The 17,191-nt window shown below is 43.4% G+C and overlaps 1 protein-coding gene across 4 annotated transcripts in view; it reads left to right on the forward strand.

Annotated features, from left to right (window-relative positions):
- The window catches only part of NDRG3 (NDRG family member 3), a 96,731-nt gene that overhangs the window by 58,473 nt on the left and 21,067 nt on the right, over positions 1-17,191 (forward strand). For all 4 annotated transcript variants that reach the window (XM_049779290.1, XM_049779292.1, XM_049779291.1 and 1 more), the window contains 5 exons: positions 1,178-1,283; positions 3,214-3,334; positions 6,371-6,433; positions 8,825-8,885; positions 11,663-11,749. In XM_049779290.1, coding sequence (XP_049635247.1) covers positions 1,178-1,283; positions 3,214-3,334; positions 6,371-6,433; positions 8,825-8,885; positions 11,663-11,749 — 438 coding nt within the window. The remainder of the gene's footprint in view (positions 1-1,177; positions 1,284-3,213; positions 3,335-6,370; positions 6,434-8,824; positions 8,886-11,662; positions 11,750-17,191) is intronic.

Raw genomic sequence — 17,191 nt, forward strand, 5'->3', positions numbered from 1 at the left:
CCCACCCCATATGGTTTTCTGAGTGTTGCCCAAAATTCAAAAAAAAGAGGGAGGGAGACTAAAGTTCTAATGCAGTTTGTTATTAGAGAAGAAATTTAGGTTGGGGCTGGAGTGAAAGCACAGTGGTAGGACATTGGCCTTGCACGTGGCTGACCCAGGACAGACCTGGGTTCAATCCCTGACATCCTATATGGTCCCCTGGGCCTTATGCTATACAGGGTATCAAATTAGGGTTGGTCATATGCAAATCAAACTACCTCACTGTTCTCTCACTCCAGTCCCAAAAATTTGTTTTTATTTTTTCTCCTTTTTTGAGGGACAGGGGACATACCCAGCTTCTGATTCTGCTTCCTTTATTGTTGTGCTACTGAGTTTTTGTTTTTGTTTGGTTTTTGGGTCACACCCGGCAGCACTCGGGTTACTCCTGGCTCCACTCTCAGAAATCGCTCCTGGCAGGCTCGGGGGACCATATGGGATGCCTGGATTCTAACCACTGTCTTTCTGCATGAAAGGCAAATGCCTTACCTCCATACTATCTTTCCGGCTCCTGTGCTACTGAGTCTTACCTGACTTGTTACACAGCTTGCTAATCTTTTCATAATCACTGTGACTTTTTGTACCCCTACCCATGTCAGGGACTTAACCTAGGGTCTCATCCATGTAGTGCAAACGTATTTTTGCCACTGAGCTACATCCCTGGCCCTGAAGTATGAATGTATTCCTAAACGATTCCTCATTTCCCTCAAAACAGTAAACTTTGGGGCCGGGCGGTGGCGCTCAAGGTAAGGTGCCTGCCTTGCCTGCACTAGCCTTGGACGGACCGAAGTTCGATCCCCCGGTGTCCCATATGGTCCCCCAAGCCAGGAGCAACTTCTGAGCACATAGCCAGGAGTAATCCCTGAGCGTTACCGGGTGTGGCCCAAAAACCAAAACAAACAAACAAACAAACAAAACAGTAAACTTTGTATATGAAAAGGTATCATTTCCCTCTTCATTTGTTCATCTGGAAGAAAAAGAAAAGCGGAAGTATAAAGTATAGAATAATTATAGATATATAATAGTTCAGTGATATGTCCTCACTTTAGCTAGTAGTGAATCAGGCTTACTGAAACTTCAGCAACTTGAGAAGTCCATTCTGCCTTTGCTGAGACCTTACTTACAGTCTCTTTTGTTATAGGAACATGACATAGAAACAACACATGGTGTGGTCCACGTTACTATCAGAGGCTTGCCAAAGGGAAACAGACCAGTTATTCTCACCTATCATGACATTGGCCTTAATCGTACGTATTTGATCTCGTATTTCCTCCATTTACTTAATACTTAATCTTGTTATATTTTTAAAAAAGCAGAAAGAAATACCTCATAAAAACTAATTGGCTTAGTTTTTCTCCTGTATGCCTTAACTTTTTCTTATTTTTGCATATATTAATATCAGTACTAAGGTTCTTAGAAAATATGCAGGAGAGAATTTTGTGGAAGTGTAGGGGATGATGTTAGAATTCTATCTGTATCACCTTGATGTCATATCTGCTAAAATACTGAAGATTTTATGATGAGCTAGTTAAGGATAACCAGTTTTGTGGGGAGGTTGATTGTTTGACTGTACTTCTTAGTTGCTTTTATATTTCAGGGTAGAAAGTTTAGAGATTAAATTTTTTATGAGCTCTTCGGTAAATTATTTAAAAGTATTCTTGCAACTGCCTGTCATCAGTGACTATAGGTGAACCTTTTATTTCTTTAAAGGGGACTTCAGATTCTGGTCTTATCACAAACAAATTCATACTATATATATCTTTGTCCTTTCATACTTGTGTGGTCTTCAAGAGGAACTTGCATTTGAAGCGTAAAATAAGTTTAAAGTAGAGGGAGAAAGAAAGAAGAGGAGGGGACAGGAGAGGGGATGTGAGGACAGGAGGGAGGGGAGGAGGTGGAAGGAGAGGGAGGAAGAGAGGAGAAAGAGATCTGCCAGAGAGGCCCGCTGGTTGGCAGGAAATGTGCATTGGTGATGAGATAGGTGTTGGAACATTGTATAACTGAAAGTCATGAACAACTTTGTAATTGTGTATCATAGTGATTCAATTTTAAAATACAAATAAAAATTTAAAAAATAATGAAATAGCCTCTTTAGCATGAGAAACGAGATTAGCAGTTAACAGAGTAGAAATTAAAGATGATTCCTTCCCTTCACTCCAGCAATTTTGTTGCAGGATAGTCTTCCTCATGATGAATGTAAACAGTCCAGGATATTTACTCTAACCAGGTTCTGGGGATTAGTCAATAACTCTCTGACAGATTGGGGAAGAAAGCATGATTAGAAAGAACAGCATGTTGAATGTAAGATAATTTTTAAAGCACCAGGTTTAGTTTCCACTTTATAGATTTTCGTGTAGAATTAAGATAGTTGTCAGGGGCCCGTGAGATAACACAGTGGTAGGGCATTTGCCTCGCACAAAGGACAGACCCGGTTCAACTCCCGGCTTCCCATATGGTCCCCCAAACCTGCCAGGGGCGATTTTTATTTATTTATTTATTTATTTATTTATTTATTTATTTATTTATTTATTTATTTATTTATTTATTTATTTATTTATTTTGAGTCACAACAGGCAGTGCTCAGGCTTTACTCCTGGCTCTGTGCTCAGAAAATTGCTCCTGGCAATCTCGGAGGACCATATGGAATGCCATGATTTGCTTTTTTTTTTGGGGGGGGGGGCCCACACCCGGCAGTGCTCAGGAGTTACTCCTGGCTGTCTGCTCAGAAATAGCTCCTGGCAGGCACGGGGGACCATATGGGACACCTGGATTCGAACCAACCACCTTAGGTCCTGGATCGGCTGCTTGCAAGGCAAACACTGCTGTGCTATCACTCCGGCCCGGAATGCCAGTATTTGAACCACCATCTGCCACCTGCTGCTGTGCTCTATCTCTGGCCCCCAGGGGTGATTTCTGAGCGTAGAGGCAGGAGTAATCCCTGAGCGCTGCCGGGTGTAACCCAAAAAAATTAAAAAGAAAAACAGAAATACTTGTCATTTTTAACTCACTGAGACACCCATTACTCATCCTTGGTTATAACTTGATTCATATTATTTAAACACTTCACTTTAGTAGAGCAGTATTTAAAAAAGGGTGAAAGGGAGGAGGTTGTGAATTTGAATAGAGGGTAACTTTGGGTAAATGGATAATCTGAATTGAGTATTTTTATTTTTGCAGATAAATCCTGTTTCAATGCATTTTTTAACTTTGAGGACATGCAAGAGATCACCCAGCACTTCGCTGTCTGTCATGTGGATGCCCCAGGTCAACAGGAAGGTGCACCCTCATTTCCAACTGGGTAAGGCCAAAAGCAAGATCTCCTGAGAAGCATGCATTCAGATAAATGAATACAAAGCCCCTGTAGAAAAAAATCCGGATGCTTGCTCAATCTGTAGACCAGGGGTCTCAAAATCAATTTACCTGGGGGCCGCAGGAGGCAGAGTCAGGTGAGGCAGGGCCGCATAAGGGATTTCGCTTACCGAAAATTTGCAATAAAAAATTGCATTAGTAAGAAAAAAAATCGCATTAAACATTTACATGCCCTGAACGGAACTACTCGGGGTATGCGAATGTTTAATGTGATATTTTTCTTACTAGTGCAATTTTTATTGCGATTATTTGGTAAGCGAATAATCGAGAATACTGCATTTGAAGGCTGGCCACGGGCCACAAAATGTTGTATGGAGGGCCGCCAGTTTGAGACCCCTGCTGTAGACTATACTCAGCAACAAGTAATCCTCACATTTTCTCTAAGTGGACTGTTAGGTGCAATCTGTTGAGGAAAATGACATATTTTCTATTACTCAAAAGTGGATTTCAGTAAAACTGCCTCTTCTCATTAAGACAAGTGTGTGGATGCAACACTTCTCAGAGTCTTTCTTCTGTTCCTCACCTTTTTAAAATCCATCATCTTTCTGTGTCCTTCCCGAAACATCAAACTACTTGAACCCAAACCTAGGATCCTGTATGAGCTTCCTGGGTGTATCTTGCCACTCAGTATGACTGAATTTGGAACTCTGCCTCATTCTAAACCTGCTTCTCTTTAAGAGAACCTCAAAAGGGGGGATGAAATTACACAGACTATGAAAGATTAGTTCTTCCCTTCTCCCTTTATTTTATTTTATTTTATTTTATTTTATTTTATTTATTTATTTATTTATTTTGTGGTTTTTGGGTCTCACCCGGCAGTGCTCAGGGGTTACTCCTGGCTCCATGCTCAGAAATTGCTCCTGACAAGCACGGGGGATCATATGGGACGCCGGGATTCGAACCAATGACCTTCTGCATGAAAGGCAAACGCCTTACTTCCATGCTATCTCTCTGGCCCCCCTTCTCCCTTTATTTTCAAAGTTATTTTTGACAGTGACTGCTGTGAAATTGAGCCTTTAAATGTATAATTGCACTTAAAACTTTGTAGGGGAGATGGTGTTCAGGGGACTATTCCTTGTCCTTTACTCAGGGATCAGTCTTGGCAGTGCTAGAGGACCACATATGGTGTTGATGATCAAATTGGTTATCTGCATTACCAGGTACCTTAGCTCCTGTACTCTTTCTATCCCCACCTTTTGTGCACAAATGACTTGAGAGCATTTCATCACCTAAAGTATTTCAGGCAGAGGACAACTGCCTTTCCAGATGTAGAACAGATTTGCCTCAGATAAGATTGTTTGAAGAGCCCTTCTAGCTTTGATTCTTATTTTGAGTCTGAATCCTAACTGAAGTGATGGTTAAGGATTTAGAAATAACCCTTCGAAGGAGACTCTTTATTATGGCTCTTTATGAGTGACTTCTCTGGTCCCAGAATAAATTATTCTTTTCCTTCCTTCTTTCTATAGCAGAGAAGTTTCAGAATATACCAGTTATTTTTTTTTTTTTTTTGGTTTTTGGGCCACACCCAGTAACGCTCGGGTTACTCCTGGCTATGTGCTCAGAAGTTGCTCCTGGCTTGGGGGACCATATGGGACACCGGGGGATCGAACCGCGGTCCGTCCAAGGTTAGCGCAGGCAAGGCAGGCACCTTACCTTTAGCGCCACCGCCCGGCCCCAATATACCAGTTATTTCTAGTACCGCATTGCCTCCTTTTATTTTTTGTTTTGTTTGGTTTGGTTTTGGGGCCATATCCACTAGCACTCGGTTTATTCCTAGATCTGAGCTCAGAAATTACTCCTGGCAGTCTCAGGGGACTATATGCGATGCCAGGGATCAAACCTGGGTCAGCTGCAGGCAAGGCAAAGGGCCTACCCCATTGTGCTATTGCCTGGCTCCCACAGTGCCTCCTTTGAGACTTTGGTGAAGGGAATGCTTCTGTTTGTTTTTTTGTTTCTGGTTTTTTTCTATTTGGGGCTATACCTGGCAGCGCTCAGGGGTTACTCCTGGCTCTGAGCTCAGAAATCGTTCCTGACAGGGTGGGGAACCATACGGGATACTGGGAATTGAACTCAGGTTTGTCCTAGTTCTGCTGCATGCAAGGCACACATCCTACCACTGTGCTGTCACTCTAGCCCCAAGGGAATAACCCATTACTGGGCCAGAGAGATAGCATGGAGGTGAGGCATTTGCCTTGCATGCAGGACAGTGGTTTGAATCCCAGCATCCCATATGGTCTCCTGAGCCTGCCGGGGGCGATTTCTGAGTAAACCCTGAGCACTGCCGGGTGTGACCCAAAAACCAAGAAAAAAAAAAAGAGCCCATTACTTTTCAGGGGCTGGAGCAATAGCACAGCAGAAGGGCAATTGCCTTGCACACAGCCGATCCAAGACGGACGGTGGTTTGAATCCTGGCATCCCATATCGTCTTCTGAGTGCCACCAGGTGTGGACACCTCCTCCCCCCCCAAAAAAAGAACCCTTTATTCTTTTTAGCTGGACCAATAGTACAGCAGGTAGGACACTTTGTATGCATGAGACCTAAGTTTGATCCATAGCACCACATATATATATATATATATATATATATATATATATATATATATATATATAGTCCTGAGTTCCGCTGGGGTGACTCCTGAGCACAAAGCCAGTAATAAATCTTGAACACACCTAGCTGTGACCTCAATTTAAAAAAGAAAAACCTGGGGCGGAGAGATAGCATGGAGGTAAGGCTTTCATGCAGGAGGTCATCAGTTCGAATTCCTGCGTCCCATATGGTCCCCTGTGCCTGCCAGGAGCAATTTCTGAGCCTGGAGCCAGGAATAACCCCTGAGCACTGCCGGGTATGACCCAAAAAACAAAAAATAAAATAAAATAAAGAAGAAGAAAAACCTTTACTTTCCAGCTTTGCAGTGCTTAGAAATGTCAGGTCAATCTAATTCATGAACTATCCCTCTGATTTTCAGATACCAATACCCCACAATGGATGAACTGGCTGAAATGCTGCCTGCTGTTCTTACCCACTTAAGGTAGATTCATTCTGCAATTCTTTTACACCATGATGTTGTTGTTTTCAATAAAGAAATTATGTCTGGAACCAGGGAGATAGCATGGAGATAGAGCATTTGCCTTGCATGCAGAAGGACAGTGGTTTGAATGTCGCATCCTATATGGTCCCCCGAGCTTGCCAAGAGGGATTTCTGAGCATAGAGCCAGGAACCCCTGAGCGCTGCCGGGTGTGACCCAAAAGCCAAAAAAAAGAAAGAAAAAAAAAGAAACTATGTCTGATCTAGGGAATACAATATTAAGCAAAATAGAGAAGTTTCTACTTTCATGGAATTTTTGTTTGACACACCCAAGAGTTGATGAGGGGTTACTTTCTGGCTCACTACTCAGGACCATGCAGTATGCAGTGCCAGGCATCAAACCTGGGGGTTTTACATGCAAAGTATGTGCTCTTTGGAGTCATCTCTCTGGACCTAGAGTTTATGTCTTAGAGGGAGAAATAATAATGGAGAAGTAAGCAGTCAAGCTGCTAAAATGCTGTATAAGACTGGAGAGATAGCACAGCGGTAGGGCATTTGCCTTGCATGCAGCTGACCCAGGAGGGGACCTGGTTTGATTCCTGAAATTCCATGTGGTTCCCCAGACTGACGGGTGATTTCTGAGTGCAGAGCCAGGAATGACCCATGAGCGCCACTGGGTGTGGGTTAAAAACCAATCAATTTATAAATAAATTTATAAATAAAGTTAATAAAAAAGAGGTTGGTGGGACATTATGATCTATAGTAAAGATGGGATCTGCCTACATAGATAAGGCTAGTTGAGAAATCCCTTTCTAAGAAGTTATCTTCTGGGTATAGGCCTTGAGAATGAAAAAGAATTACCAACGGGCTGGAGCGATAGTTTAGTGGATAGGGTTCTTACCTTGCATAGTTCAGTCCCATGTATCTATCCTATATGGTTCCCCACGCACCACCAGGAGTAATTCTTGAATACAGAGCCAGGAGTAGCCCCAGAGCATCATTGGGTCCACTACCCCTCCCCCCCCCCAAAAAAAAAACCAAGATTCTAAGAAAATTCCGTTCTTAGATTTTAGAATCTCTTTACAAGATTCTAAAATGTTAAAGCTCTTAAGTGGAAAACAAAACTACTGAGGTGCTAAGAGGATTCTATTCATAAGGAATAATGTTTACAAATTTAGACCAAATAAGCAAGAGGGGTAAAGGCAAGTAGTAAAATCTAATAGACATTGACCAGGGCTGAAGAGATAGTGCAGCAGGTAGGGTACTGGGGTACTTGCCTTGCATTTGGCCAATCTGGCTTCAATTTCTAGCAGCCTGCATGGTCCCCTGAGCCCCACCAGGGGATTAGTTCCCCTGAAAATCACTAGTGATATATTGGGCCCAAATAAAAATGGGCAGAGTGTCACTGTGTGTAGCCCCTCTGGTCTCCTGAGCACTATTTTGGAAGAACTCTCCTCAAAATAAACCAAAATTAATTGCTAATTGTAGAGAGAAAATGTTTTAGAAGAGTTTAAGAGAAAGGACAGGATGGCCAGTTAAACTATTCTAATAGCACAGATTAGGAATAATGAGAGCTTTATACTAGATGCTGTTGAGGTGGATGGAAGAAAGTAATTGGAGGTAGAAATATTCTGAAGGTGACTGTAGGACTTTTGGTGAGTTGGACATGAAATGATAAGAGTGAGCTGTCAGGGGCCGGAGAGATAGCAAAGTGGTAGGTCATTTGCCTTTCATGCAGCTAACCCAGGATGGATGGTGGTTCGAATCCTGGCATCCCATATGGTCCCCTGAGCCTGCCAGGAGTAACCCCTGAGGACCGTTGGGTATTGTAGGTGTACCTATGGGTGGGTCTCAGGTAGCTACACCTAAATTCAGGGTCTCAGATAGGTACACCTACAGGTATGACCCAAAAACCCCAAAAAAGAAAAGATGAGTTGTCAAAGTGACTCTTGGGTTTTATATTTTCTTTTACTCTTTTTTTTTTTTTTTTTTTTTGGTGTTTGGGTCACACCTGGCAGCACTCAGGGGTTCCTCCCAGCTCCACGCTCAGAAATTGCTCCTGGCAGGCTCTGGGGACCATATGGGATGTCAGGATTTGAACCACCATCCTTTTGCATGCAAGGCAAATGCCCTACCCCCATACTCATAATATAAAGGAGCAGGTGAATCTTATTCTCACTTTACAGCCAGGAAACATACCTGGAAATTAAAACTTAGTTATCTAGTTAGTATAGAGTTAATTTTTAATATATTGCCTATATTATTATATCATACCTATCATTATATAAAATAATTCTATATCTAGTATTACAGCCAGTTCAATTTTCTATATTAATGTGCTATACTTCCTCCAAATGAGTTAACCCTGTCAATGTTGATTTGTCTCTCTTGCAGTCTGAAAAGCATCATTGGAGTTGGAGTTGGAGCTGGAGCTTATATTCTCAGCAGATTTGCAGTAAGTACTGGAAGGTATTGCAACCTTGAGGCACTGCTTCTTCACAGCTCTTACTGCTATTCAGTGGCCCTGTGCTGCCTTAGGTCAGCTTTTCTTTTTTTCTTTTTTAGTATTCCGGCCACACTCAGCAGCCCTCAGGGGTTACTCCTGGCTCTGCACTCAGGAATCACTCCTGGCAGCTTCAGGGGACTAAATGGGATGCTGGATATCAAACATGGGTCAATTGCATGCAAGGCAGAAACCCTACCTGCAGTGCTATCACTCCAGCATTTCTGTACAGTCTTTGAGCTATAAGTAGAGGTTTCATACTTGAATATTTTTTTAATGAGTGGGCAAGAACAGTAGTACAGTGGGTAGGGTATTTGCCTTGCATGTGACCAACCTGTATTTGATCCCCAGTAACCCAAAGTCCCTCCCCCAAGCCAGCAAGAGTGATTCCTGATTACAGAGCCAGGAGTAAGCCCTGATCACCACTGGGTGTGACTCAAAAAATAAAAAATGGGGCCGGCAAAAAAAAAAACAAAAAAACAAAAACTGGGGCCGTCGAGGTGGCGCTAGAGGTAAGGTGTCTGCCTTGCAAGTGCTAGCCAAGGAAGGACCTTGGTTCAATCCCTTGGCGTCCCATATGGTCCCCCCAAGCCAGGGGCAATTTCTGAGCACTTAGCCAGGAGTAACCCCTGAGCATCAAATGGGTGTGGTCCGAAAAACAAAAACAAAAAAACAAAAATGCGGCCGGAGAGATAACATGGAGGTAAGGTGTTTGCCTTTCATGCAGAAGTATGGTGGTTCGAATCCTGGCATCCCATATGGTCCCCCGTGCCTGCCAGAGACGGTTTCTGAGAGTAGAGCCAGGAGTAACCTGAGTGCTGCCGGGTATGACCCAAAAAAAAAAAAAAAAAAGGCTTTTACAAGGGCCAGGAGAACTGGTTGTTGATAGGGAACTTACCTCAAAGAGAGGGAAGGGAGTGCAGTTAAGACAGAGAAGAAAAGACAAAAAAAAAAAAAAGACAGAGAAGAGACCATTATGACAATGCTGGTTGGAGGGCCCGGAGAGATAGCACAGCAGCGTTTGCCTTGCAAGCAGCCAATCCAGGACCAAAGGTGATTGGTTCGAATCCCGGTGTCCCACATGGTCCCCCGTGCCTGCCAGGAGCTATTTATGAGCAGACAGCCAGGAGTAACCCCTGAGCACTGCCGGGTGTGACCCAAAACAAACCAAAAAAAAAACAATGCTGGTTGGAAATCATCATCCTGGACAAGAACTGGGTATTGAAAGGAGACACCGTAAGATGCATGATGCCCTTTAAGAAACAGTATTGCAAACCACAGTAACTAAAAGGGAGAAAGGATTGGTGGAGAAAAATAGTGTCTGGTATAGAGGGTAGGGGCAGGGGACGGGATGGAAACTGGGACATCAGAGGCAACAAGTGTACACTAGTGAAAGGTGTTAGAACACTGTGTGTCTCATAGTAATTCAGTAATTTTTTTTAATGAGGGCAGTGCATTTTGTTTTTTTGTTTTTGTTTTTGGGTCACACCCGGAGGTGCTCAGGCTTACTCCTGGCAGGCATGGGGGACCATATGAGATGCCAGGAATCTCCTGTGTTGGCCTTGTTCAAGGCAAACGCCCTACTGCTATGCTATCGCTCCAGCCTTTTAAGGGCAGTGTGGTTTTGTTTTGTTTTGTTTTTTCCTTTTTTTGGACCACACCCAGTGATGCTCAGGGGTTATCAAAAATCGCTCCTGGCAGGCTCAGGGGACCATATGGGATGCCAGGATTTGAACCAATGACCTTCTGCATGAATTCAATTTCAATTTGAATTCAAATTCAAATGCCTTACCTCCATGCTATCTCTCCGGCCCCAGGACAATGCATTTTTATTTATAAAAATAATTCTTAGGGATTTGGAGCGGTGGCACAAGCTGTAAGTTGTCTGCCTTGCACACGCTAGCCTAGGACTGACCACGGTTCGATCCCCCCAGCATCCCAGATGATCCCCCAAGCCAGGAGCAATTTCTGAGCGCATAGCCAGGAGAAACCCCTGAGCATCACAGGTGTGCCTCAAAAACAAAAATAATTATTAGGGGCCGGAGAGATAGTATGCAGGTAAGGCATTTGGTGGTTCAAATCCTGCTGTCCCATATGGTCCCCAAGCCTGCCAGGAGCAATTTCTGAGCATGGAGCCAGGAGTAACCCCTGAGCGCTGCCGGGTATGACCCAAAAAAAAAAAAAAATTACTATTAGGATATTCTGATAGAATTTTGTATAGCCATTAACATTTTTTTAAAGATCTTAGAATATGTGATTAATATATACTATCACATTAATTAGAGAGTTATAATATTCACATAAAATTTGTCATAATTGTAGGACAGGACTTGGAAGGAAATATATCAGAATATTAACAGGGCACTATATGATAAAATAATGTGTTTTATTTTTGGAATGTAGAAAACCAAGTCAGATGTTTAGAGCTATTTTTCAACATATCCCTAGTGTGTCTCTGAAGTTTTGCTTTCAGACTTGAGGCATTAGGCATAAGAGTAGCCATGTGGGACTGGAGAAATGTTTCAACTGGTAAGGTGCTTTCTTTTGTGTTTTGATCCCCACATTCTGTGTGGTTCCCGAACCACTGCCAGAAGTGATTCTTGAATGCAGAGCCAGAAGTAACCCTTGAACTTTGCCTAGTGTGGCCCAATAAAAGTAGCCTTATTGCAGATTCATTTTAGTAGTGCCTCAAAGAACTGTCATGTTATTATCTTTTGCTTCTATTTCAGCTCAATCATCCGGAGCTTGTGGAAGGCCTTGTGCTCATCAATGTTGACCCTTGTGCTAAAGGTTGGATTGACTGGGCTGCATCCAAAGTAAGCAGTTAGAGGTGTCCATTTGCCCTCATCTTGTTCTTTTCTCAAAATGGCTTCCCTGGTTTTTTGTTGAAGTATATACAGTAAAAGAGAAATTTTAAGTATTACTGCTTGCTGAATATCTACAACGGCAGTGTGCAAGGCAAACGCCCTACCACTCTGTGTGTACCACTCTGGTCTCATTGTTGCTTATGGACCCTGTGGGCTTCATCTGACAGTAAGTACTAGAGGTCACCAGGGCAGCAGCCAGTGGTTCTTGAGTGCCATGCAATGCAAGGATTTAACTCATGATCTTATACATGCTAGGCATGTGCTCTACCACTTGAACTGTATCCCTGGCACCACATATGCACTTATTTCTCTTTATTTTTTTTCTTGGTTTTGGATTTTGGGTCACACCCGGCAGCGCTCAGGGGTTACTCCTGCCTTCTATGCTCAGAAATTGCTCCTGGCAGGCTCAGGGGACCATATGGGATGCCGGGATTCAAACCACTGACCTTCTGCATGCAAGGCAAACACCTTACCTCCATGCTATCTCTCCGGCCCCCTTTTTTCTTATTAATCTACAAGAATTCTTTATATATTAGTTTATAAAAATTATGTTTGAGGAGGCCGGAGAGATAGCATGGAGGTAAGGCGTTTGCCTCGCATACAGAAGGATGGTGGTTCGAATCCTGCCATCCCATATGGTCCCCCGAGCCTGAGTGCTGCTGATGTTACCAAAAAAAAAAATAGTTCACTGTTTTTAGGTTAGAAAGGAAGCAGTTTTGAAACATTTTCTCTTCATAAGAACAAATATTATTTGTATGTTGTTTAATCTTAAATTGTGGGATTTGTTGTTTTAGTTAATCTAGCCCCAAAAGCATTCAGCTATTTCTGCACCATATGTACGAGGGATCAAACCAGGATCAGCCACATGCAAGGCAGATGTCTTAATTCCATACTGTCTTTCCATTCCCCAAACTATGGGGTTTGATTAAATTCGTGATGATAAAAATTTTCCAGAGACAGCCTATGACTTAAGGATTGCATGTTTGAAACCTGGACTCAATTCCAACACAGAAAAACAGGAAGAAGGAAACCTGAGCTTTTGGTGCCAGTGTGAAAATACAGCAGACAGTGTATTTGGCTTGCGAGTAGCTGATATGAGTTTGATCTCTGGCACCCAATATGGTCCCCTGAGCCTATCAGCAGTGATTGATCCCTGAGCAGAGCCAGAAAGAAATCCTGCGAACTACCAAGTATGACCTCAAGAAACATAAAAGGAACCTAAATTTTCTTTGCTTACTAAAAGTTGTCTAATATAAATAATTTTTCTTTTTCATGGGAGAGCTCCCATGTGGTGCTGAGAAAGCTCAATCTCCTATCAGTTTTTACCCAGTTAGGCTACTAACTCAATGCAAGGGTTCAAGGATGTGGTGTTTTACCCACAGACTCCAGGGTTTTACACAAACATGCACCTGAGACCATGTGGCACTACAGACCAAATTAGGATTGACGGCATGCAAGGCATGCACCTTAACTTCTGCACTATCTCTCTGGTCCCAGTAATCTAATTTTTTTGGGGGGGCACTCCTAGCTATGCACTCAGAAATCGCCCCTGGCTTAGGGGACCATATGGGACACCGGGGGATAGAACTGCTGTCCGTCCTAGGTTAGCTGCATGCAAGGCAAATGCCTTACCACTTGCGGCACTGCTCCAGCCTTATAATAATATAATTTGGGGGGGGGTCATACCCATCAGTTCTCAGGGGTTACTCCTGGCTTTTTTATGCTCAGAAATTGCTCCTGGAAGGCTCAGGAGACCATATGGGATGCTGGGATTCGAACCACCGACCTTCTGCATGCAAGGCAAATGCCCCACCTCCATGCTATCTCTCCAGCCCCGAGTAATCTAATTTTTAAACAAATGTCTACTAAGTATTCTCCTGGTACCATAAATGTTCATTCTGCTACCCATTGGAAATTGTCTCCAAAGTACACCCCCAGTTGTCATATCAAAAATCTTTATTTGGGGAACGGAGAGATAGCATGGAGGTAAGGCATTTGCCTTTCATGCAAAAGGTTGGTGGTTTGAATTCTGGCATCTCATATGGTCCCCCGAGCCTGCCAGGAGCAATTTCTGAGCGTAGAGCCAGGAGTAACCCCTTAGCTCTGCTGGGTGTTATGATTCAAAAACCAAAAACCAAAAAAAAAAAAAAATCTTTATTTGGAAAGAGGAAAAAAAATACAGAAAGAAAAATTTTTTTTTAATTTGGGACTGGAGAGATAGCACAGCAGTGGGGCATTTGCCTTGCAAGCATCTGACCCAGGACCAAAGGTGGTTTGGAATCCCAGCATCCTATATGGTCCCCTGAGCCTGCCAGGAGCAATTTCTGAGCAGATAGTAATCCCTGAGCACTGCCGGTTGTGGCCCAAAAACAAAACAAAAAAATATTTATTTAGAAAAGGGGGGGCAGGAGCAGTGGTACAAGGGGTAGGGCATTTGCCTTGCACACGCTAAGGTAGATCTCAGTTTGATCCCCCAGCGTTGCACATGGTCTCCCAAGCCAGGAGCAATTTCTGAGCTCATAGCCAGGAGTAACCCCTGAGTGTCACCATGTGTGGCCCAAAATAGAAAAAAAATGTTTATTAATATTTAACCATGGCATTTAGTAATTTGAGATCTAAGAACTTAACTGAAGGATAATTAGTGATATTTTAAAAGGTTTAAGTAGAAGGATACTTTATTAAAGTAATTTTTGTTGTTGAGGTATCCTAATTTTCAGTACTCTTGAAGTAATTGTCTTAGAGTTGCAGATCTACTAGAATAATCCCTTTGCCAGTGTTATCAGGGGGCCCCTTGCCCACCATTATTCCACAGTCTTGTTTTGATTTGGTTTGGTTTGGGTTTTTTTGGGTCACACCCAGCAGCGCTCAGGGGTTACTCCTGGCTCTATGCTCAGAAAACACTCCTGGCAGGCTTGGGGACCATATGGGATGCCGGGGTTCGAACCACCGACCTTCTGCATGCAAGGCAAACACCTTACTATCTATGCTATCTCTCCAGCCCAGTCTTTTTTTTTTTTTTTTTTGTTATTGGGTCACACCCAGCAGCGCTCAGGGGTTACTCCTGGCTCCAAGCTCATAAATCGCTCCTGGCAAGCTCGGGGGACTATATGGGATGCCGGGATCCTTACCTCCATGCTATCTCTTTGGCCCCCCTCTTTTTTTGTGGGGGGGTTTTGGGCCACACCTGGCAGTGCTCAGGGGTGACTCCTGGCTGTCTGCTCAGAAATAGCTCCTGGCAGGCACGGGGGACCATATGGGACACCGGGATTCGAACCAACCACCTTTGGTCCAGGATTGGCTGCTTGCAAGGCAAACGCCGCTGTGTTATCTCTCCAGGCCCTCTTTTTTATTTTTAAATAATTTTCTTTCTTGGTTTTGACCCACCCCTGGTGTGGTGTTCAAGGGCTACTTCTGGTTTTATGCTCAGGAATCATTCCTAACAGGCTCTGATGCAAAGAAAAAACCTTTTGTACCCACTGTGCGGTCACTTTGGTCCTGATATAAATTTAAATATAACACCATTTAGTACTTAACTGAATATATATTAGTGCTGTTTTTTTTTTTTTTTTTTTGGGCCACACCCGTTAACGCTCAGGGGTTACTCCTGGCTATGCCCTCAGAAGTCACTCCTGGCTTGGGGGACCATATGGGACGCCGGGGGATCAAACCGCGGTCTGTCCAAGGCTAGCGCTGGCAAGGCAGACACCTTACCTCTAGCGCCACCACGCCAGCCCCATTAGTGCTGTTCTTAAATGTTCCTTATACATGTAAACTTTATATTCTTAGGCCAATCAAGTAAAGTGGTGCCATTAGTGCCCCACAGAAAAAGTAAGTCATATGCTTTTTTTTTTTTTTTTTTTTTCATATGCTTTTTTTGTTTGTTTGTTTGTTTGGACCATACCCAGTAATGCTCAGGGGTTACTCTTAGCTATGTACTCAGAAATCTTTCCTGGCTTGGGGGACCACATGGACTCCAAGGGATCGAACCGCGGTTCGTCCTAGGCTAGTGTGGGCAAGGCACCTTATTGCTTGTTCCACCACTTCGACCCCATGTCATATGCTTAAAAGTCACATAGCGGGGCCGGCGAGGTGGCGCTAGAGGTAAGGTGTCTGCCTTGCAAGCGCTAGCCAAGGAAGGACCTCGGTTCAATCCCCCGACATCCCTTATGGTCCCCCCAAGCCAGGAGCAGTTTCTGGGCATCAACCGGGTGTGATCCAAAAAACAAAACACACACACACACACACACACACACACACACACACACACACACACACACACACAAAATGGCTTAGTTGGTGGTAAATCATCTGCCTTGTATGCGTGAGGCCCTGGGTTTATACCCAGCACCATGAAAGAAACTGAATCCCTTAGGGCCAAAGCAACAACACAGCAAGTGGGGCGTTTGCCTTGCATACAGCTGACCCCGGTTCATTTCATGGTGTCCCATATGGGGACTGTCAGGAGTAATTTCTTTTTTTCTTTTTTTTTAAACTTTATTTATTGATTGATTAGTTGATTGATTTCTGGGCCACACCCAGTGCTGTTCATGGTTACTCCTGGCTCTGCACTCAGAAATCAACCCTGGCAGGTTGGGAGACCATATGGGATGCCAGGAATCAAACCTGGCCCCTCCTGGGTTGGCCTTACTGCTGTGATATCTCTCCGGCTCAGGAGTAATTTTCGAGCACAGAGCCAGGAGTAATCCCTGAGCACTGCCAGGTTGGCCTAAAAGCAAAACAAAGCAACAACAACAAACAAACCCAAGGAAGAAAGCTTAAAGGGAATCAATATTATCTGAGTTGGAAGTTTTCTTTTCTAAAAGTAAGCTAGCAGTCTTCAGATTGCTGTTTATTAGAGTGTGATATGCATTATTTTGAAACGAAGAAAATTAGGGGAAAAAATGTTCAAAATGCAAGAACATTCTGTAAACATAGCTACTTCCTCCCACTCCCTGCCATAAAGATAGCAAAAAAACTGGAAGAATTTTTTTAATTGCTTGTCTTGGGGTCATAGAGATGGCTCAAGGAGCTGATGTATATACTTTGCTGCTAGAGCCCCAGGTTCTTTGATTCCTACCACAGGATATTGCGTAGTGCACCACTGAGTAGCCACTGAGAACCTCAGGTGTGGGTGACCCTCAAAACAGCAACAACAAAAAATTCTTTCCAGTGGTCTGGGAGTGGTTCTGAGTCCGTTTTTATTAGCTATGATTCCAGTGTAAATGCAGAAGTAACAGTCAGGGATGAAGTAGCACAAATTTGTTTTGTTTTTATTTCATACCCATCATGCAGAGATGCTCTGGAGCTACTCTTGGTTTTGATGGTTAGTGGGGGTCACTTCTGGTGGTGTATGCACACTTTGAATACAGCCCCAGCCCATAGTCACAAGGT

Source organism: Suncus etruscus, chromosome 9, assembly GCF_024139225.1.
Source record: "Suncus etruscus isolate mSunEtr1 chromosome 9, mSunEtr1.pri.cur, whole genome shotgun sequence".
NCBI classification, from domain to species: Eukaryota; Metazoa; Chordata; class Mammalia; order Eulipotyphla; family Soricidae; genus Suncus; species Suncus etruscus.